The sequence below is a fragment of the Artemia sp. Qi Xiang Cuo genome, chromosome 7 (assembly GCF_049724085.1).
Source record: "Artemia sp. Qi Xiang Cuo chromosome 7, ASM4972408v1, whole genome shotgun sequence".
NCBI classification, from domain to species: domain Eukaryota; kingdom Metazoa; phylum Arthropoda; class Branchiopoda; order Anostraca; family Artemiidae; genus Artemia; species Artemia sp. Qi Xiang Cuo.
Window position 1 is genome coordinate 63,203,672 of NC_142800.1, and position 24,490 is coordinate 63,228,161.

Here is a 24,490-nt window from a genome sequence, read left to right on the forward strand (position 1 = left end):
ATGCTGATTTTAAATATACAAGTTTTATCAAGTTTAATCTTACCCATCAAAAGTTACGCGCCTGAGAAAATTTACCTTATTTTCTAAACAAGGGGAAAATAACCCCTAAAAGTCATAGAACTTTAATGAAAACCACAACATCAGATTCAGTGTATCAGAGAACCCTACTATAGAAGTTTCAAGTTCCTATATGCAAAAATGTGGAATTTTGTATTTTTTTGCCAGAAGAAAGATCACGGATGCGTGTTTATTTGTTTGTTTTTTTCCCCCAGGGGTGATCGTATCGATCCAGTAGTCCTAGAATATCGTAAGAGGGCTCATTCGAACGGAAATTAAAAGTTCTAGTGCTCTTTTTAAGTGAGCGAAAAAATTTGAGGGCAACTTGGCCCCCTCCCACGCTCATTTTTTCCCAAAGTCACCCGATAAAAATTCTGGGATAGCCATTTGGTTCAACACAGTCGAAAATCTAATAAATATGTCATTGAGGATGACTTAATCCCCCACAGTTTCCGGGGGAAGGGCTGCAAGTTATGAACTTTGCCCAATGTTTACATATAGTACTGGTTAATGGGAAGTATACAGACGATTTCAGACGGGATTTTTTCTGGTGGGGGCAGGGGTCGGAGACGGGGGTTACGGGGGAGTATCTTTCCATGGAGGATGTTTCCTTGGAGGAAAGGACATTTCTATGAAGGGGGCGCCGGATTCCCAGCATTATTAAAAAAAACTATAAGAAATTAAATAAAAAAAGATTTTTTTTCAACTGAAAGTAACGAGCAACAGCAAAACTTAAAACGAACAGAAATTATTACGTATACGAGGGGGTTTGTCCCCTAGTCAATACCTCGCTCTTTACACTATCTATTCTAATTTACCGGCCTTTGCTATTCTAGCTATCTATTCTAGAGCTATCTATTCTAATTAAACGGCCTTTGTGATTCAGGGCTTTGTGATTCGAGCAAAATTCGAACTTTAGCGTAAAGAGCGAAGTATTGACTAGGGGGCAAACTCCCTAATATGCGTAATAAAACATGCGAATATAAAAGTTCGTTACGTAAGTTAATTCGTAAGTTATGTCAGAAAGGAATTTCGAGAAAGCCATTTAGCCTAAAAAAAGTAAAATTAATATGCAAATTTTGCTTTAATTGAAATAAAAAAAAAATAATGTTTTTTTTTTTACTGAAAATAAGTAGCGACATTAAAACTTATACGAACAGAAATTATTCCGTCTATGAAAGGGGCTGTCCGCTCCTCAACGCCTCGCTCTTTACGCTGAAGTTTGACTCTGTTTCACAACTTTATTCTTTAAAACAATTAAAAACTTTAGCTTAAAGAGCGAGGTGTTGAGGAGGAGACAGCCCCTGTCATATACGGAATAATTTCTGTTAGTCTTAAGTTTTAATGTCGCTCCTTACTTTCAATTGAAAAAACTTGTTTTTTTTATTTGGTTATGGATGTAAAATCAGGGATTTTAAAAGGGGAATAAGGTAGACAGGATTCTATTAATTTTTGTAAAGAAGTTATTGGGTCTAAGTTTTATAAATTAGTCTTCAGGGTCTACTTTGTCTGATTAGTGCAAGCAAATAGGTTATTAAAAGGAGTATAAAAAGAGCCCTTGAGACATTGAGTGATAGAAGAAAAGGTTTTTTGGCTAGCCAAGTAAGTAATATTTTAGAAAATTCTTGAGAAGCTAAGCAGCAAAATAATGGCTAGAAAGGGTGGTGGCATCCAAAAAGTAAGGATTATTTTAGAGAAAAAGGAAATCCCTAAAAGGTATTGTGATATAACGTCTTCTCCATCTCTCTTTTTCTCTCTGTATACTAGGATTAAGGAAGCACGGGGGAAGAATTTTATTTTGAGGAAAGGCTTAATAAGGAGGAACTAAAGTGGAAATATTAGAAAGGGGGATTTTTTTCCACTTGGTGATAAGAGGATGTATTGGGGAAGAGTATAGTCGGAAACAAATCCTTACTTTTTGAAAAATGTGTAGAGACGGGAGGTTGACTAAATTCATATTTGTGGGCTTTTGTAGCAAATTAAATGGTCCGAGGGAGAAAATACTTCAGGGTGGAACGCTAGGGAGGAATTGGTGGAATTTATATTCAGTGGTAGAAGTTTTATTGGGATTAAGAAGTTGACAAAGTTTGGTGGTACAGTTGTGACACATAGGGACAAATACCTGTAATCTATTTATAATGTAATGTGTCGCTAAGTTATTTTTTATCGACTATTGCCCATTAATGCTTTTAGTGTTAATAAATATGATATCATTTGATATGGTTTTACATCATTGATATATAGAGTGATTTAACAGTACATTCAATTGTGGATGATTATGTTGTAAATCAAAAAGTATAGCTGATGCAGAAAAACTGATTTTATGTTTGGATTCTGTATCTCAAAAATATGTTAGCAAGACATACGGTATTACAACTGGATCAAACAGTTCGTGGTAACGAACTGTAAGTAAGGAGCGACCCGGCTAAATAGTAACCAAAACTCTAAAAACCAGAATTTTGATACCCATAGATACATCAATAGAATCAGGTTTGTATGCTGATTTCAAATATATAAGTTTCATTAAGTTTAGTTTTACTCATCAAAAGTTAAGCGCCTAAGAAAATTTGCCTTATTTTCGAAAAAAGGGGAAACACCCTCAAAAAGTCTTAAAGCTTTAATGAAAATCACAGCATCGGATTCAGCTTAACAGGAAACCCTGCTGCGGAAGTTTTAAGCTTCTATTTGCAAAAATGTGGAATTTTGTATTTTTTTGTCAGAAGATAGATCACGGATGCGTGTTTATTTACTTCTTTTTTTCCCCAGCCATGATCGTGTCGATCCAGTAGTCCTAGAATATCGTAAGAGGGCTCATTTGAACGGTAACTAAAAGTTCTAGTGCCCTTTTTAAGTGACCAAAAAAATTGGAGGGCAACTTGGCCCCCTCCCACGCTCATTTGTTTCACAAAGTCACCCAATCAAAATTTTGAGATAGCCATTTTGTTCAGCAAAGTCAAAAATCTAATAAATATATCTTTGAGGATGACTTAATCTCCCACAGTTCCCGGGGGAAGGGCTGGAAGTTATGAACTTCGCCCATTGTTAACATATAGTACTGGTTAATGGGAAGTATAAAGACGTTTCAGGAGGGATTTTTTCTGATGGGGGGGTGTTCGTCGGAGGGGGTTACGGGGGAGGATCTTTCCATGGAGGAAATTTCCTTGGGGGAAGGGACATTTCTATGAAGGGGGTGCCGGATTTCCCAGCATTATTTAAAAAACGATCAGAAATTAAATAAAAAAACTAGTTTTTTCAACTGAAAGTAAGGAGTAACATTAAAACTTAAAACAATCAGAAAATATTACGTATATGAGGGTCTTCGCCACCTTGTCAATACCTCGCCCTTTTCGCTAAAGTTTTTTTTTTCAAAAGAGCTATCTATTCTAATTAACCGGCTTTTGTGATTCAGAAGTTTGTGATTCGAACAAAATTCGAACTTTAGCGTAAAGAGCAAGGTATCGACTAGGGGGCAAACTCCCTAATATACGTAATAAAACAAACGAATATAGAAGTTCGTTACATAAGTTATTTCGTAAGTTACGTCAGAACAAAATTTCGAGAAAGCCATTTAGCCAAAAAAGTAAAATTAATATGCAAGTTTCGTTTTAATTATTCATGTACGGTGAGCCAAAATCAAAGCTGCATTAATTCAAAAACATCTGGAAATTAAAGAAAAAAACAAGTTTTTTTAACTGAAAGTAAGGAGCAACATCAAAACTTAAGAAAAACAAACCCTATTCCGTATATGAAAGGGGCTGTCCCCTCTTCAATACCTCGCTCTTTACGCTAAAGTTTGAATCTGTCACACAACTTTATTTTTAAAACAATAAAAAAACTTTAGCGTAAAGAGCGATTGTTTGAAAATGCCGGAAACGAGACAAATTCAATTTTATCCAGTAAACTGAACTGTCATGTATTTAGTTGAATTATATCAAATGCCTCTTCGTTTTTTTACTTTTTTTTTTTTTATTTTTTTTTACAAAAACCACCCTGAACGAATGTTTTCTGTGACGAACTTCTGGGAAGGCCTTTGAAAAAAATAAAGCTTCTCAAAACTTTGCTCAGCTTGACATTTTCAAGATCCATCTGGAATGAATGAAAGATACGAGACAGAATTCAAGAGGAGAATAAATCTAACAATAAAGAGTGCTCTGTGTGCAACTGAAAAGATCTAATGCTGAAGCAGAAAGGGCTATACAGGTGGTCATTAGGAAGGTTGTGAGCTGCTACATTATACATCAGGGCCTGAATGGCTATTAAGGCAGAATCTATGCCGATGGAAGATAATAATGCATCATGTTCTGCTATTTGGCTGTCAAACATGCCTTATTCAGAGCTTCGATAAGGATCTCAGTGCCCTAAAGCCACTTTTGGGTTGTGGTCATCATCAGAGAGCAAGCAAGGTTTGGTAGGATTCTGGTTTGCGCCCATTCAATGAAATGGTATCTCCCCAAAGCATTGGTGAATGATATGTTCAATTTTTATTCTACACAAGTCTTTTATGATCTATGACTTGATTGACGGTCGAATCCCTGGTTTGTTTTCAAGAGGTATTGGAAGAAACTTGCCAACCTCCCATGTAACTTGAAGACTTACAAGGGTTTTTAACCACGAATTTTGTTATTTGTGGTTTGAGATAGATTTGGAAGTTTAAGTGGAGGGATAAGTACTAAAATCAATGTTTTTTTTTTTTCATAAAAGACTCCCAGGGTCAGTAATTGAAGAAAAGGCATCTCTGTAGGCTTTCTCTATTCCAAAGCTTTTATTGTTTTAAAATATATATGGTTATAAAGGTTTTTAAACATATCATAATTAATAATGTGATTTTTCATCATTTCTATTTTTGTTTCCTTTTCTATTTCGAAATACAATTGTTTATATGTAACATTTGTTAAAGCGAACACAGTTGATATATTACTGGCGTTTTGGAAGATTTTTTAGGGAGGGTTTGATACACACAAAGTAATGTTTTTGTTCCCGTGTTGTGCTGAAGGATCTCTTAGATTTCTCTTGTATCTCATCTTTTTTTACTCTCTTCTGGTTAGAGATATAGTATATACCCTTCTAGTTTTAATTTAAACAAAATTTACTTAAAGATATTATTTTCTTTCAGTTGAGTCAAAATAGTTGCTAGATTATGTCAACAAACTTTTGGAATGCTGTATGTATAAACAGTAAGAACCCACATATAATCAACAAAAGAGTGTGTGGTGTCAAATTTATCAAATCATATTTTAGAAAAACTAAATGTCTTTGTGTTGGTAATGATTTTGAGCAGATTCTCAGCCTTTCGGGGGAATATAGTACGATTACGAACAGTATTGAGCAGTTAGAAGACTTTGAAGATTTTGAATTTAGTTGGGACATACCCATTGACCAAAGGAAAATATCAGTTCTAAATTTCCGGAAAGTTTTTCCAAAGACTGGATCTTCATATTATTGTGATGTGGAACTGTTATGCTTTCAGCATGCTATAGTCACATATTATACTATAGATTGCCAGCGCTTGTCTGTTTGGTACCAGCTTTTTGAAAAAGAGAACGACGTGTATTTAAAAGTTAGTTCAGAATCTTCAAGGGAGTATAAATGGCTTCAGAGTGTCTTTTTGCCTAAAATAAGAAAGTGGTATGGCAGTTCTCAAGAGTTATATGGAATGAAATCCAATGTCCTAGTTGACAATGAAGAGTATCAAATGTTATATCAAACACTTAAATTGAAATATGGAAACCAAATGGTGAAAATTTGGCCAGAATGTACTGACCCAGCAAAATTTGTTTTTGAAGATGTTGGTATTGCTGCCTATTTGATACTTTTGTGGCAGAAAGAAAGAGAAGATAAGGGCATTTCTGAACTCCAATCTTTTATTGATATAGGCTGTGGAAATGGCTTGCTTGTGTTTATTCTAGCAAGTGAAGGACATCCCGGGAGGGGCATTGACATCCGATCTAGAAAGATATGGGAATTATATCCGTCGTTTGTGAAACTGGAAGTCGGTGTAGTGTCTCCAAACTCGGCAGATTTTCACGTAGACTGGTTAATTGGAAACCATTCAGATGAACTAACTCCTTGGCTGCCCGTATTTGCAGCTAAATTTCAGTGTAGTTTCTTTGTGCTACCATGTTGTGCCTTCACCTTTTTTGGGAAATTTCAAAATTCAAAAGGTGGCAGTGATTTAAGTAAGTATCAGTGTTACTTGATTTTTGTTGAGAAAGTCGGTCAAATGTGTGGTTTTCGTGTTAGGAAAGACAGGCTGAAAATTCCTTCTACAAAACGAATTTGTTTTATTGGAACTGAGCGTGAAAAGGAAGTGGCCCAAGATAAAATTGATGATTTTATTAAAAGCTGTCTTCCAAAAGATCTAGCTATTCAAGATGTAAAGTGGGATTCTTATTTTGTCGCAAGAGATGCCATGGAACCTGTCAGAAATTGTACCAAAATTGACGAAAGCATTAAGACTCGTGTAGTTGCATCAGTTGCAAAATATTTGCTGGAAAACTCCTATAACTATGCAATTATTGGCTCAAAAAAATGGAATAAAGGCAGAACTGTTCCGTTGTCTGAACTTGTTAACCTGATATCAAAAGAAGACTTGTCATGCATGAAAAATGAATATGGTGGGTTACAAACTTTACTAAGAAACCACTCCCATGTCTTCTTAGTATGTCAGGGGACAGTTAGGTTTAGAGCTCCCTTTGAGATGAGTGTTTCTGAATATCGGGAAAGTAAAGGTTCGAAAAAGCAGAAGTTACAGCAAACTTGGAAAAAGAAAGAATGCTGGTTCTTAGGTAATCATCCAAATGGATGTCCCTGTTCAGACGAGGAATGTAGATATTCACACATTGTTAGATGATTGTGTTATTTTGAACTGCTTCTTGGAATAAAGTTTGTTTTTCTTTATTTTTGTAAAAAAAAGAACATTGTTTAAGCACTGGTAAAGAACATTTTTCCTAGAATACAGAAACGTGACTGGACTTGTTTGGAAAGGAGCTTACCGTAAGGTCATATCACATGCTTAAGTAAGGTAGGTCGAAAGTCCTTTCCTCTTATTGTCCCTTGAAAATGGAGTCTAAAGTCGAGTTCTGACATAAGATAATATATTTATTCCCTTGATGATCGGTGTATTTTTTTTTCGGGGGGGGGGGGACCTGTCGAATTGGTTGGGTAAATAAGCAAACAGGTACATGTATAGATGAAAGGTATACATAGATCAGACCTAACGTTAAAAAATCGCAAACAACAATTTGTTAGTACTCAGTCTTTAAATGCTCTAAGAGGAGTCAGGAGAATGCCATTTTGACTAACCTCTGGAGCCCCTTTCTGTCTGTTTTTGGGTTTTGTCAATATAAATTAAGAATGCTCCTCATAAATTCCAGGAAGTGCTTCTAGACCTAATTTTTTGCCTTAGTTGATTTGATTATTTAACTTTTTTTACCAGCTTTTTTTGGATTGGTAGTGGTTGTCTGAGTCTCCCGGGAAACTCTGCAAAATGGATTTTCTCTGCAAAATGTAGTTTTTATTTGTTGTGAATTATCAACGCAAAGAGAATTAATTATGAACTGACCAAATATAAAGGTTAAAAGCAAAACTCACATTAATCGAAACCATTCGTCTAGTGCAATGAGAACCCTTAACGCTTAGTTTAAGTTAAGGTTATTTTACTATAAAAGCTGAAGGTATAAAATATAGTTGATTTGCCCCTGGACAGTGATGATAGTTCCAATAAAGAGGAGACTGCAGTGTTAAAATCTACTGAAATTAAATAAAAAAACAAAAAACAGAAGGTAAATGAATTTGATTCGATTTAGTAATGAAAATAGAGTGAAAATAAGGTAGACGACTCTATTAGTTTTCCAAGGCCCCTCGGTGAACTGATAAAATATAAAATCAACCTTTTTTTTTCTTTTTTCGATGTAAAAACATCTAAAAATGAGATGTTAAATAGTTAAATTAAGAAATAAATATATAGCGCTAACATTTAGTCAGTCTCTTCAACAACGTATTTGTAGTACAAGGCGGAACGAAAAAAATACGACAAAGCGATTTTAGGGAACAGTTTATTCTTAAAGGAGTGGGGTTCATAAAGAGAACCTTGGAAGAATCCCACTTTGCATAGATATGCCTTAAAGACATCTAAAAAAAGACTTTGATCAAAGCAAAAGACTGCAAAATATCTAGTTATTTATATGATTCACTCTTTAGATCAGGCTGAGATTATACTGAACTAGTTTTGCTTTGCTTCAGCGTTGCTGAAACAATACTTCTAAAACAATAATTCATTAAAAGACTTTCCTTTAAAAATTTATGATACGATCTTTAAAAAGGTCTCGAAATATACTGTCCCTGCTTTGAGCTAACTTTACTCTTTTTTTTGCGATACTAAATCAATGTTGTTCTTCTTAAAATGCACCATGTATATAAAAAATAAATGCCCCGTATTTTTCATTATAATTCGACCAAATTTTTTTGTTTCATCGCAAGTTTTTTACAAACTGAAGTTCTTGCCGTTTTTATTTTGAAGCTCTCATAAATTGGCTATTTCTGGCTAATTGATATTCCCATTGAAGTTTTTGTATGTTTTCTCTTGCCAATTTCAAATTTCTGGTGTATTTTTAAAGTTCTTTCCCACATAAACGGATTAATTTAGGCCTTTAAAATGAAATTTCAACCGTACTTTTTTTCATGGGTTTTGTAGTAGCTGTAGTAAAACTATTAGGGACAAATATAAATTGGAATTCGTATAAGGCATCATGACGAGAAAAATAAGAAAAGCCCTCTTTGTGTTTTTACATCTGAGTTCAACGCCTGTAAGCTTGTGACGCTCGTTCAAATCTGGGCCAGGCAACTAGACCTTTTTCCTGCACTCCTTCGCAACTCAGTCTCAAAGAACTTGACCTAAGTTAAACTTCTAGTTCTACTTTTATTCTTCAATAAAATGATAACAGAAAGCAATGGAACGCTTCAGTCAATTACGGAAAATAAACAGGACAAACATTCTTGAGATCCAAATAACGGGTAATAAATACGGTGACTAAATAACCCCAAGCACATTTCAATGAAGTCCTAGAGAACGTTTGGGGGTCCATGGAGTTTTTATGACTATAGCTGAACTATTATCGACCTCAAGGGTTTCTCCTTCGGTAGTCACAGTTACTCTGACTATTTCACCCTCGAACTCGAGTTGACTCTCCGTAACTGAGTTATGTCAGTGCGTAGTGATTTAAGAATATTGGGAATTTCATTTATGGGTTTCGGAATTTTTGATAAAGGTTGTCTTGGAGTATTCGAATAGGACTCCGTTTAAGTTCCTCTGACAGTTGTATTTTAACATTTTATCGTACTGATAAAGAAGCAAACTTTTGATGTTTGGACCTTGTCATAACTATAGTCAACTTAACTGCTGTTAAGTCAACCAACGTAGGGTCAGAACTTATTCCTAAACTAACGTAGCTTGATAGGTTTCCACCATGAGCTTATAAATGAGAATGGGTCTTGTCAGGGAAGAACAAACTTTTTATAGATACTTACTTGATTCTTCAAGATTGTTGTATGTCCCCCTCCAAATACTTAATTAAATCCTAGTTATAATAATTCCTTAGCCAGGATTCGTCCCTACCGAAAACACGCTTATATTAGTTATCTTTTGATAACAAAATACGTTTTGATAAATAGAGGCTGTTTGGATGTGTGAACTTTGACAAAATAAAAATGTATTTTGGCTGCTGTCAATTAGAATTTTTAATTTAATTAGCTCGAAGACATTCGTAATAAATTTTGCCTCCCGCATTGCCACCCACCCCCCTCAAAAAGAATAAAATGAACCATTCCAATAGGAAAAAGTAACCGAACATTTCGTCCCCCAAAATCCGTAACCGGGGACAAAAATTTTCAGGTTACTTGAGCAGGCTTCAAAACTGTTGATCGGAAAAGGTCGTGCATTAGATGGAAAATAGTCTGTATTCGTCCCCACGTTCGTCTGTGGTCCGATATGCCGTGAAACGTCAAGAAGAAAAGATTCTTCAGTTTCCAGGGACACAAGTATAATCAAGGTGTCCGACTGAAGGTTAGGATTTTGAAGTGAGTAACCGACAAACGTAATTTTTTTTTTTTTTAATTTTGAAAGTACACACAAATTGTTGCATTCGGTCTGTTCTAAATTAATTCCTTTTCTTGTTGGCATGCATAGAATAGGCTATATGTGCTTCTTTACTCCAATTTTTTACCTAGATTAGCAAGGGACCAAAACAGGTTACTAGGGGACGAATTGTTTGATGGCTTCTATTTAGTTTCTCGCGCCTCGAGTGAAGAAATTTCAATTGTGTGGGTACTCAATAATCACGGAAAATACCAGGAAAACTACAGCTTTTCATTTTACCAGGGATGAATTGCAGTAAAAATTTTGTCCCCCTTGTGGTTTGAATGACCAAAGGGACAGAATAAAGATATCAGGGCCGAAACTTTCTAACAACATACTTTTTAAAGGTGAACCATCTAAGAGACGAATTGTTGAAAAAAGGCACTAATTTTGCTAATTAGTTTTTTTTTGTCCCCCAGTGCAGAAATTTAAGTGTTTTTTTTTTCAATGACCGATTTTCCAAGTATTAAGTGGGCTACTATTATTAGGTTAATGTAGTGTTTCATTTAAGTGTTTTAGGATGATTGCTGATCAAAGTTTATGTTATTTGTGCCTTTCATTCATGTTACTTTACTATGTTCACGGCCATTTATTTGGCTTTAAAACCTACTTCTCTATCTATCTGTCTAATATGCAGAATAATTATGCCAAACACATTTTGCATGCAGACCCGCTATACCTTAACCCCCCCCCCCCGCCCTAATGTGAAAATCTATAGCCAAAATTTATTTCTAAAGTAACAAAGAAACTAACGAAAAAAATGGTGTGTTCTCAAATTTTACACAGCGTAAACTTGAGTGAGTGATGTATAATACCCAAGTACCAAAATTTCGTCCCCCTACGGAAATTAAAATAATAAAATTCTCAACTTTGGAAAGCCTTGTTTTCCATATATATATATATATATATATATATATATATATATATATATATATATATATATATATATATATATATATATATATATATATATATATATATATATATATATATATATTATATATATATATATATATATATATATATATATATATATATATATATATATATATATATATATATATATATATATGTATATGTATATATATGTATATATATATATATATATATATATATATATATATATATATATATATATATATATATATATATATATATATATATATATATATATATATATATATATATATATATATATATATATATATATATATATATATATATGTATATATATGTGTGTGTGTGTATAACATTGTAAGTAGTTATTACATATAATTATGTAGGATTGACCTTTTCATCCCCCAATATAAAGCAGAAATTTATTTTTCCTTTTTTTCTAGAATGCCACCTCCAAGACACATGAAGCGCCTTCAGCCTCAGCTGGCTCTTTTGGAGCAGAGAAAGAAGAAGAAGAAAGAAAAGCATGACAGCGACTGGGAAGATGAAAAGAAAGGGAAGAGGGTGAGCAAAGCAAGTCAAAAGAAAACTCACCGAAAGCGGAAGAGGCGCGAAAAATATTATGCAAAAAGTGATTCCTCATTGACCAAAGTGGAGTCGGTTGAAGACTACTTTCCAGTAACTGAATTTTCTACATCTTGAAGTATCACAGGCTCTTCAAGTTCCTCGATAGAAACCAGCAGTGACATTAAAAGTGACTTCAGTGAAGATTCTTATAGTGACAGAGATTCTGATGAAGGAGGAAAAAAAAACATGGTGAAAAGTAAAAGACTGATGAAGAAAAAGCATGAAGACAGAAAAAGTACTGTGATATCTGAGAAAAGCAAAGTCAGAAAAAAGAAGTATAAGGCAACATACACGAAATCTGATCTGGAAAAGGCACTTTCTGAGTACATCCCTGGTGAGCTGGGCTTTAAGGCCATTGGCAAAAAGTACGGAATACCACGTATGACACTTGTTTATGCGTACAAACAACGTAAGCCGAACAAAGGAACTGATGATACTCCAAAGAGTTCTGCTTTGGGGCCATCATATTTCAATGCTGCTGAAGAGAAAGCTATTGTCGAATTCGTATTTGACTGTCAGAAGAAAGGATTTCCACTAGTACGCCACCTAATTGAAACAGATGAGCTATGTTTGAAACGTGCAGGGAGAAAGATACGTGGGAAAAAACTGACATTTTCTTGGTACTACAAATTTTTGAAAAGAAACCCTAAGGTGACAACCCGTGTCCCGGAAACCATACATGGCGGACGGTCCAAGGTCACTGAAGCCAAGATTCGGGGATGGTTCCAAAACCACGAAAAATATCTCGAAGGAAAGGGGTCCCAAAGATGGATCAGCTAGATCCGAGACAAATTTGGAACTGCAACGAGACGAATTTCCTTTTCCTCCCTAGGGGGAAGGTTGTTCTTGCTGAGAGAGGGAAAAAGCAAGCAGTACAAAACACGGGAGGCGATGAGAAAACCTGCATGACCGTCATGATGTGCGTGAATGCTGCGGGAGACAGTTGTAAACCGTTCGTTGTTTATTTGTACAAATCTGGAAGAATTCATCCTGATGTTGAAAGAGATTGCCCCAAAAACGCCTATCAGTCCGCATCCGAGTCAGGATGGATGAGGGCTGAAAACATGTATGAATTTGTCTAGCAGGTTCTGCTGATAAAGGTAGAGGAGTTGTCTGTACCTTCACCCGTTCTCCTCTTTTTGGATGGTCATGCTTTTCATCTGTCACTTAGCCTGAGCCAACTTTGTGAAGAAAAAGGAATTGAGCTTGTCTGCTTGCCACCAAACAGCACCTTTATTCTTCAACCTCTAGATGTCGTCGTGTTTAAGCCTCTGAAGTCAGGATGACAGGAATTCTTTCGTAAGAAAAGAAATCAAGCAAAGGTGGATGGCCAGGAATTTCAAATAACGAAAAGGAATTTCGCCAGCCTTTTTGGCGAATTCATTGACCCAAAAATGACGAAAGAATTACTGAAAAAGTCATTCGAAGCTTGTGGACTGTTCCCGTGGAATGCCGACAACGTGCACTACGAGAAGCTTGTCAAACAACAAAATGACAAAGAAGACTTTGAATTTCATCGATGCTGAAACTTTGCAACGCTTTTATTCTGCCTATCCCAGCCCGCTCGAAACAGTAGAGGAAGCGTCAAAGGGTCTTTATGCTCATTGGAGGTCTCTGAGGTACCCTGGAGACAACAATGCTGTGCATTGGCACACTCCAACGAAAATTGACCCAGGAGTAAGATTTTTGCTCACCCCATCTCCTAGTTGGGTAGCAAATGCTGCAGAGCCCCAAAAGACTGTCCGAAGAAGGTTCTTTCAACATCTGTCAAACGAGTCGTATAGGCAAGAAAAGAGCACAGGTACAAAGAAGGATACAAAAAAGCAAACTGTCAAGTCAAAGAAAAAAGATTCCTCAGAAGTACCTGAACCGTCAACGTCAGCTGGACCTAGCGAGGACACAGAGACAGTAGAAGAAGGAGTACTCCTGGATCATAACTATGCTGTCTTTTTTTGGTGCAAAGAAAAAAGATGTCTCATGGTTTGTCGGCCGAGTCTTGGACTTTCCGGATAAGAATATATGCCGGCTAAAATTTTTGAAATGGTGTTCCTTCCCATAATTCACAATGGAGTGGCCAAACAAAGATGATGTATCCGACATTCCGGAGACCAGGATTTTTGCAGGACCTCTGAAATTATCTGGCACTGGTCCTTTCACGCTTGCTGATGGGCCTGAAGTTTCCAAGAAGTATTCCGAATTTGCCCAGCCCGGGGACTTTTAAAGATGATTTTTTAACTTGCGTTTTTATTCTGTGCTTTTATCCCTTGTTTTTATATAGTGGAAATCGATAAGAAAAGTTTTTTACATATTTAGTATGTAACTGAAGAACAAAAAAAACATTGGGAAATAAGTTTAGAATATTTTTTTTTTAGTTTCTGGGACAGAATCAACATTCCAATCAATTTGTCCCGGGAGGGTGCGTTTCAATCCGTTTCGTCCCGGGACGAACACGGTTACCTAGGGGACGAAAATCCAGTTACCCAAAGGTAGAGGACCAAAATAAAGGTTATTTTTGCATTTTTGGCTAAAAGTGTGACTAAAATCACTCAGACTCCTTATCTGGGAAAATTTGCTGCATAAAAATTTAGAACCTTGCCCTGGCATCGACTGGGGTAAGTATGAAAATCGTGTCCTTAGAATGAGAAGTGCTATAAGTAAAAAACTGTCCATTTTTCAAAAACGGGATGAATGTTTGGTTACTCTACCCTAGTTTCCCTATTTATGTTGTGTGTTTCATATCCTTTACTTACCCTCCTCCCCCCTGTGTTTTATCAGCTGGTTTAATCCATTATAAGTTGACATTTTGCATTTTTATCTATCATTTTGCTAGCAATCTTACGTTTTTTTTTTTTTTTTTTTTACTTGGCTCATTTTTATGTTTTGATTCTGAAGTGTGAATTGGGTCTATCTAGGCTTGTGATAGCCATTTACGGATTCAATTTTATCTGCAGATCTAAACCTTAGTTAATAATTTGATTTAACCATTAAGTGCTAGTGAGTTTCTAATGAGGGTGAATTTGAGTCAAATAATTGTCTGTGGCTATTTTTTTTTTATTACGAAAACGCAAACTAGGAACAGTATTTAAAAAAGAAGAAAATCTGATTTTTCTTTCTGTGTATAAGGACTCCACAGTTGAGGGAAACAGCTTTACAGGCTTTTTGTTCCTAGTCAATATAAGTTAGACTGAATTTCTTGTAAAGCGTGGAATAGTTTGATTTATATAGATAATCTTTGGAGGGAAATTTTAAATTATTCGATATACTATTAAATTTTTATAATAATGTGCTTGTGAGCTTCCGGTTCAGAAAGACTTGGTATGGAACTAGTGAGGGTTAAAAAGCCACAGTATTTTAACGACAAAAACCGTATATACAAAGAAAATTATTATGTAAAAAACAAATCAATTTAAAAATAACATATTCAAATCACAATATGCTTCGACCATTTTTTAACGAGTACTTTGTACTGAAAAAGAAGACGTAGAAAAATCAACTGAAGCAATACTAATTATGTAAAATAAGACAAAACTTGTTAAAAAAAGGTAATGCATGTGCATTTCGCAATTTAAAATTAGTGACAAATGTAAACTTAAACTTCACAGTACATAAATAGAAAATATTTTGTGCATCCAAATCAAGCAGTTCAATTCAAATGTGTAAATAAAAAACATTCACATTTAGTTGGATAAACTGGCTTTAAAGATTGGGATAAAAATATATAATTGTAGTTTGAGTATTGGAAATGCACTTTCAAAAGACTAGCAACGCTAAAAAGAGAAATCAACAAAATTGGCAGTGAAACTTGGTGCACTAGTAAAAAATTGAGCACTGGTAAGAATATTTAGTTTTAACATGCACTTTCTAGTCTTTCCCTTTTTCTTCTATACATTTCATACTCTTGGCGAATCGCTTTTACGCGGTCTTCAACCGTGATCTCGTCATCAGGAGATTGCTGTCTTTGAACTCTCTCCCACCGACTATCACTGCCTTCCCCAGAACTTGGTGTGGAATCAAACTCGTAGTGATGGTCCACGCTTATGTCAAGTGCACCTAAAGATTCTTGATTATAAAAGTCTGTTTTCTTTGGGGGGAGGGGTGGAGGTGGTTTTAATGGTAGGGGCGGAGGAATGTTTGCATAATGATGATCATGTACATTAAAAGTGCGTGATACTTTTGCTCTCACTCTAGGAACTGGTTTTAGTCGTGTTGAATCTGACGAAGATTGTAACACAGATTGCGATCCTGAGCTACTACTTTGGTTTTGTTGAGAAGTATTCTTACTTTCAAATCCTGAGGAGCTAGATATACTCTCTTGCTGAGGAGGAGGAGGTGGAATTTGACTACTTCCTCGTCCACTGGAAATGCTGGCAATGCTATTTCCTCTTTGAACAGGCGAAGTAACTAGATAAGGTGGTGAGCTTGTTGCAAGTGGTCTTTGTTCAGTGTGCTGCAACAATGGATATGTCTCTTCCTTAGCTGTTGGTGATGCAACTCTTTGACGAGGAGTACCAGGAGGTGATATGTATGGAAATAGCCTTCTGTTTCCTGGAGGAGGCAGTGTTTGTGGTTGCGTGACCCTTTTTTCAGGAATTTGAGAAAATGTCTGAGGTTTGGGTACATTGATTCTCATATTTTTATCCCCTGTAAAAGAACGTGCCACCATAGTTGGAGACGAAATCCTAGAAAGATTTCTTCCTTGTGATCCGGAAGAAATAGAGTAGATACTTGGGCTTCTTAAGGAGCGTTCATCAGCCGACCTAACGTCCCTAACAAGCACGGGCGGGGACCTTTTTTGAGATCCAGATGAAGAAGAGTACACACTGGGACTGACAGGATCTTGACCTTCTCTGGACATAGGCTCAACATATGGAGGACTAGAAAGATTGTCTGCAGTACGGCCTTGTCTGTGTAGCACCACTTTCTGCTGAGATTCAGAAAAATGGGAGTAAGACGCAGGACTCCTTGGGTGTTCAAAAATACGAAATTCTGAAGGATATGTGTCTGGTGCGTGCTGCCAAGTTGTAACAGGCTCAGAAACCAATAAATATTTGCCTACATCTGTGCCTATTCTAGACGGATCTAGTGTCCGACGAGGTCTTACAGCGGGGACAGCTGTTTGAGTAGATCTAAACCGGGTATGGGATGTTTCATGCATGATACGCAAAGGATTTACTGCTGGTCCATCAATACGGTATAGAGGGGTATCAAGGGGCACTGGACCTGTCAAATGTTTTCTTGAAGTTATTGGTCTAGTTGACAAACCTTCAGAAAGTGGTGACAACGATGGAAGCTCTGTCCTGGTTATTTCACCGCTTGTGGGAGTAGCACCAGAAGTTAGGATAGTGCTGGGGAAAGACCTCTCGACGCTACTAGGTACAGCAACTGAGCTAAGGTCATCAACAAACTGACCTGCAGTTGGCCCAGGGGAACTTGAACGAATTGATCGTAGGGTCTGTGCCCCAGGTGTATAGTATGTAGAAGGATCATAAATTGTTGAAACAGTAGTTAATGATTTTACAGGCGTTCGCAGAAATGCCTGATTTGGTTCCTGGTTTGTTTGAGATAATTCGCGTCGCAAAATAGGTTTTTGTGGACTAACTCTATCTCGTCCCACCCTATAGAAACCACTTTCAATAATCGGGGAATCTGGATATCCTTGGTAAATATTTTTTCTAGGGTAAAATGTTCTTGGGGTATTGACATAATCATGACGAGTAAGTGGTGGTACTTCAGTTATCAACCACGGTGGAAGATCCCCGATTCTCCGCCGTTTAGCAGGAGATGCATCTACACTCTCAAGCACAAAACGGCCGTCAGCACTACGGGAAATATAACCAGGGGGTTGAGTATATTCAGCATACACATGGTATTTAGGTTTTTGTCTGTAACGTAAACGCTGTCTATCACTTTGAACTGAGTATGGGGAGGGTCGCCTTATTCTGATCCACTCTGATTCATCAGATTGTTCTTTTATAGCACTTGGTTCAGATTCACCCTCACTAGATGAGTCACTACTGAAATGTAAACAGTCTTTGAAAATTACACTATTCACTGATTGGCTTAATTCCTCTATTCCCATCATAAAGGGCAATCGGCTTGATCCGCCTCTGAAAGAAAAAAGGAGGAATAAATTTAAAGAAAGTTATGCTTCAAGAGAATATTTCTAAGTATTACTGAAAGCAAAAATTGTAACTAAATATTATATGTACTACGATGCGTAAGAATCTTATTACAAGTACAAAAATCTGATTTACCGAGTTTTAGAAGAAAAAAACAACTCTTCTTGTAAAACACTTAATGAACAAGAATTTTTACAGATAGATAGATATCTTAAAGAAAGATAATGGACACGCTTAGACACAATGAGAATTTTTAAAATAAAAACTACAGTTAGATTATGTTCAGGCTATGGATCAAACCCACACTGGCTGCCATAATTCAAAAGATGCTCTAACAGTGTAACTAATGCCTAATCGAGCATGAAAGCTTTCTCTTAAATCAGGGTTAATCGATGGGTCCAAACAGTTTCCCCGTCCAAGCAGTTACAAAAATAATCAAAAATGGATATTCATTGTATACAGATACGTTATATCATGTTCTCATTTGTAGTAATAGTAGAAAATTGGAGGTTTTGAAATCATACATTTTAAAACACTATTTAATATGTTTAGTTTAAATGTTAGCACACTCAGAGGCGTAATGGTTTTCAGTGACCATGGGGAAATTTCAACTCTCTCCCCTTAATATACAGGTGGGCCTATCTTTCATGAAATACTCTGCAGATGTTTATTATCTAAAAAGTGCTCCAACAGGTGCTGTGGCCATGGCAAAGCGTACCTCCTTACCCTTCTCCCTAGCTGCGCCGTTGAGTCTACTTAGATCCATCACACTATTATTTAAAAAAAAACCTCTAATAACAAGATTTATGTACACAATTTAGTATTTGCTTATAAATCCTGGTTTTTTATTCATAAATTTAATTATCATCTTGTTTGTAGCCTATGAGAAAAGTGTTTGACATTCAAAAGAAAATACTACTGCTACTAAAAACTCCCTGCAGCGCCATGCCATCTGAGGCCAAGAAAGCTGTGTACGTTCCTTCACCACCACAATATAATCACAGTTTTTTCAAGAAATTCTTCCTCGTGACGTCTTCTCATCCCATTTAGAGACGATTAACTTTTCATTTGACACCAGAAGAATGGCCAAAAGGCACAACCTTTGGCAATCTTTCATCCTTTATCTTTTAAAACGTGGCATATTCCTCTTTACCATTCTTTTGTTATAGCCCTGGAAAGTGGGATCGAACCACACTTTCCTAGTTTATAGCGTCAGTCAAACGAGTACTTAACACTATCCCCAGGCAATTCCTTGAAAATAATTTAGGCTAGCAAATCCTTCTCAAATTTCAAGGGGCCCATGTTTCATAGCTATACTTGACCTCTATCATTATCATGACTTCCAAAACTACGACTAAACTATAATAGGTAATTTTGCCATGAATTACAAGTTTTTGAGATTTCTAAAGCGAAAAAAATTTTAATGGGAAACGGAGGAGAGGTAAGAATGACTTTCAGAATACTAACCGTCGCTTTTCCTTCTTCTGATAGTTGCATGAAAGAAAAATGGATTTTTAAAACCGATGTGCTTATGACACTGCATCAGTCAATGAACATATTTCTTTATAAATCCTTTTTATACGACTGGGGCGAAAGAGAACATTCCCCCACCTCCGGAAAAAGAAGAAGTATATATATCATTTACTTTTTAATTATTTGGCAGTTGCAACATGCATCTTCCATTATTTGACCCCCCAGCTCAATTGAAATGAATTTAACCTCTCCCCAAGTGATATTCTGTCTTAACTACTGTACTGATTTTGAATCACCTAAAATGTCCACTGCTTATACTTCTTTCAAAAAAGCGATTGTCAAGTCTATAGCTGTAACTTGAATCAAAAAGACAAGATATTTTATCATTAAATTCATTAGCTTCAGTTTTGTACATTGAATAAGTCAGAATTAATATGTTGCTTGACTTTTTCTTAGAGAATGATCTATACTCGTATAAAAATAGGAAAATATGTTTTTGCTATGTTTTTTCAGCCTTTCCAACGTAGTTTTACTACGTTGGAAGTTTTACTAAATTTGAAAATATAATAAGGTAGATGGATACAGTCCAAATGCCACATATGTTATTATTATTTAATAATATAAACACATGGTCAAGCTCTACTCTCAGCCAAACAGAAAGCTCGGATTCACCATACCATTTTCAGCACTCCAAAAAGTATAAATAATAGTGTAAAAACATAACAATTTAAATATATAGGGAATTAACATAAAGTGTAACAATAAATGTGCAACAACTTATTTATATGAATTTATATTATTTATTACAATGTGTATATGTTTATTATAATGCATTTATCACAATACTGTTATATTATCTTTTTACATTTATTCTACAAGTCTGTTCTCTTGGTCCGCTTTAAACGGTATGTATATTCTGTAATAAAATATTGGAAACTTGTACAGGGAATTAAAATTTTAAGGTAATTTTCCGTCCTCAAAAAAAAATTAGGACAGAAAAATACTAGATACGTTTTTTTTTTTAGCTAGTTGTCTTGTGTATTATACTAAAAATCTGTAATGAATCTTCTTAACAATTATTTTTCTGCGGAAATTCTAATTGAAATATTTCGATTTTATTGGTCCATATATGACCAGCTTGATTATTTAGTTCTAATTGAATTAACTATTAAATTTTTACAATTAAAGTATTACACAATTATTCTATTAAACTGTTATAATTAAATCATTATGATATTATTATAATTCCAATTATATATTCAAACTAATTTAATTGTTTCCAACATTAAACTCAAATAGACAAGATCTCCAACTGATCCAATTAAGAATTGGCTTGATTTATCATTTATTTCACCCTTAGCATAATAGCCCAGTGCACCACTCTTCCTCAAATTTGAAATCTACTTACAAGCATATCTCACATACAAATTTCTAACCTTCACCCTTTCACCTTTTTGATTTCGAAATATGTGCAGGGTCGTATCCTGGCTCTGTTTGAAATGAAAGTCGCTTCGTCAGAATTTTTACATAAATCGATCAAATAAAGAAATCCATAAATTTCTCTTCGATTGGATTTTTATGGACTAATAACATCATTAGATGTTCTGGTGATGTTAATTTATAAGAAAAATTACTAGAAAATGGTGGAAGCTGTGCCTACCAAGTGTGTGGGGGGGGGGGCATTCACCCGTCCTATGATTGGGTATTTGAAAGCTTAACCAAATTAGTCGCCAAACCAGGTAATAGTGTTCTGGTTCTTAGTATTTCTTCGCATTAAATTTACAACTCCGACAGAACAGGCTTTAACTCGAAGATACGACCTAAGTGCTGTAACATGCAAATTTCAAAGAAATATAGAAAGAAATAAGTAACCCTTCCCATGCGGACAGAGTAGTTACTCTTACTTAATTTGTATTTGGAGAAGTGGTATTCCCTGGTATCTCACAAGCCCTAAAATAAAACTATTAAGAATGAAAAAAGAATGGTAAAAATATAGAAAAAGTTGCAAAGATGGATACCGATAGAGTAGAAAATGATAATTTACATAAGTTAAATTGGGTGAGCACAGAAAGGGAGGCAGACATTGAAATAAATTTAGAAAGCCATGACTAGAATCTTTTTTATGTTTTTTTTTAATGTTTTTAAATCTGGTATATTTATTGACCCTTAGGTATTGTGATCTCTAGAACTATTATGTTGTGCATATATGATAAAATTGACTTCACTTAAATAGTCACTAAAAATTTTTCTTTTGTTTCATTTATCAACTCCTACCCATCTGGAACACGGCAAAGAATTTTGATTTGCAAAAAAAAATTTCAGCGTTTAAAATAAATGTGCTTTGTACATTTTCTAACAGAATCATTTTAGATAAAAAATAAATTCCGGTAACACTAACCATGTTATTGGATATCATGTTCTCCAATCAGTTCATCAAAGGCATCAGGCCTGTCTAATATGAAGGAGATTACAGGTCCGAGTCTCATTTGTTCCTCATTTTCAGAGAAAATTTTCATTCTTTAATTCAGCAAATGGAAATCTGTTAACTCTGCTATTCCAAAAGTTTTGTTTTTGCAGAAGGTTATCATCCTTAATTCCAAAAGGCATACCTGACACTTTTTCCAAAAATGAGTCATTCTTATCCCGAACATCCTTTAGGGGGACGTTATGAATTTGTCGTATTTGTAGACACGTATTTATTTCATAAGGGCAAGGGAAGCCAGTCATAGTTCAGAAAAAAAAGCTCCAATAATTTAGATAGAGGACTACCTCATACAATTTTATTTAATGTATGTTAAAATATGTCGGAAAAATAAGGGAATGAACACAAGATATACTTATCCTCCGGTTAAGAAATTTCAAGGTTACGCAATTTGTTCGGGTACCCGTCTACGATTGAGCTAAGATTTAAAGAAAAGATAGCCTTTACCTAGAAGATACCAATACATGAAAAAGGGCTGTATTATGCGAAGATAATTGGGAAAAATTCCGTAAAATCGGCTTCTTACCAACTATGAGACCTTCAAAGCGGACCTTTCTTCTAGCTGATATACATATATTCAGTTTTTTGTTGCTGTTTATTTATCATGTGTCAAAAACATTTCAAGGTATCATAATGTTTTACTGCTCGTTTTGTATAGTACTTGGATAAGTTTGGGTCGTGTAGAGCTTTCCTTTAGTGTGACTTTCTTCTTCAACGTGTTATCATACATGCTTTGACGCTGTACATTCTTTTAAATGACCTTACCGGTTCTTAAAAATGATTCTTATAAAATTAATACTGTAGTTATTAAGCCAATAAAGCCGTGATCATTCAGTGATACAGGAATTTTACTTAGTTAAATTCTCATCTATGCTATTCCCACAAGGAAATTTAAAACCTTGTTTTCACTTTCGTGTATAATTATAAAAATGGAAATTTGCACTTAGGTCTTGTTTAGAATACGTAATACTAAGATATTGTCATGCCAGATATGAGTCGTTATTGTAATTTATTTTACGGTTTCTCCCCCAACCCCAAACATATGAATGCGTTCAGCTACAATATGATTTCTATAGATTTTTCCTTATTTCAATTCCCGAAAAGCCAGCTGTAATGTAATGTAAGTTACATAATGTAATGATAAAGTAACAATACAGTATAATTAATTTTCAGACACAGAGTTTTATGATTTCCTACCCATCCTCGAATAAAACTTGGTATGACACGGAATATGGCAGTTAAATTTGAATGTAGGTGTGTAAAAGTCATCCAAAGCACTGAGCGAAGAACATGAGTAATTTATAAGAATGGAATCTGGCATTAATGTCGACAGAAACAGTGAAGCTATCTGGCGTTTGGCATTTAATAGTCGTTTTTTGTTTTTTGTTTTTTAAATGTAATAATAAAGCAAAATTATTGTAATTGGAAAAGTAAGCGCAGCGATAAGTGTTTGATATCAGTTTATGAAATAATAAACATATTATGAACCTTGAAAAATGCCATGAAACGCCATACTCAAGTTAGTGTTGGTGATTTTTCGACACTAGCGCCGATTTCTACTCATACAAGTTAACCATACTCTTTGCCACTTAGTTTAAAATTTGATTTTCGGTGCAAATAAATCGTTCATCTGATATATAGAACTTAGGTTTAGTCAAGTTTAATCTTTTAAAAAGACTTTAAGTAACGTGATATCTATATTTTGAATTAAGGGATTTGACGTAATGTCTCTTTTTATTATAATTCATTATCTAGATGCTCACAATAAACTAGGTGAAAATTCTCAAAGATCCAGTTGATATTTGTTTTTGCTACAAAAACATACTCTGTTTAACTTTTTTAATTCAAAATAAGAATTTAACCGTAAAATATACTTTAGACTATCTTTTCAAATTAGGGACAAACCCAATTATATGATGTCTTTTTATATTTGTTTTTTGGCTGGTTTTTCCATACAAAAAAAAATCCTATGCGACGTCACATAAGAGCAACCAGTCTTGAGAAATTTAATTTTCTTATGAAAATAGTATGCGTGATTGTTTGCTTTTCTGACGTGTTAATTCCTTTTAACGGGTTAAGACCCGAGATTTTGTAACTTTTTGTAAAAATTAACAAGAAAAGAATTTAATTGCTATATTTATATTTGTGTGAAAAAAAGATGGTGCAAACCTTTTTGAAGGAATGGCTTTGGCCTGACTCCCGTTTCTTGCTTCAGTTATTCGACATGCTACCATGTTATAAGCTAGAAAAAAAAAAACATTGAATAGCCGTTGGTTAATACAAGCGGACAAAAACAAACGCTCGACAACTGCAACTGTAATAATACATATTCCCAAGAATTAAAACCATCTATTTTGGCGAAAATGTAATTTGGATACAAGAATTTTCCCCCTTTTTTCTAGTACTCTATTTTCATACTGAAAATAAGAAAATTAAACTTCCAAGCATCTAATAGGGATGCCCCATCTCCCCTGGTTTGGTAGCCCTATGCACATATTCATGCCAACAATTTCTTCTTCAAATTTTATTGCCTTGACTTTTGTAAAAAAAAGAACTTGTTTATTAATTCTATTTTTTTTTTCAAGGGACGAAAATTTATTTTCAAAAGTCAAAGTAAAAACCAGGTAATAAACTCTTGATAAAAACTCCAGGTTATGAATTCCAATGGTCCACGATATATTTCCACCTAAAAGTAATTTTGTA

At 35.0% G+C, this 24,490-nt stretch overlaps 2 protein-coding genes across 10 annotated transcripts in view; one reads left to right on the forward strand and one right to left on the reverse strand.

The window, feature by feature from the left end:
• LOC148950560 (putative tRNA (uracil-O(2)-)-methyltransferase) overlaps nt 1-6,948 on the forward strand; it is a 30,871-nt gene extending 23,923 nt beyond the window's left edge. For both annotated transcript variants that reach the window (XM_089091654.1, XM_089091653.1), the window contains exon 2: nt 5,171-6,948. In XM_089091654.1, coding sequence (XP_088947780.1) covers nt 5,195-6,907 — 1,713 coding nt within the window. In that variant the 5' untranslated portion in view covers nt 5,171-5,194 and the 3' untranslated portion in view covers nt 6,908-6,948. The remainder of the gene's footprint in view (nt 1-5,170) is intronic.
• An 8,595-nt stretch (nt 6,949-15,543) lies between these two features.
• Nucleotides 15,544-24,490, reverse strand: part of LOC148950561 (protein turtle homolog B-like) — a 380,785-nt gene continuing 371,838 nt past the window's right edge. For all 8 annotated transcript variants that reach the window (XM_089092492.1, XM_089092489.1, XM_089092493.1 and 5 more), the window contains 2 exons: nt 23,957-24,029; nt 15,544-17,820 (listed from right to left, as the gene is read on the reverse strand). In XM_089092492.1, coding sequence (XP_088948618.1) covers nt 15,561-17,820; nt 23,957-24,029 — 2,333 coding nt within the window. In that variant the 3' untranslated portion in view covers nt 15,544-15,560. The remainder of the gene's footprint in view (nt 17,821-23,956; nt 24,030-24,490) is intronic.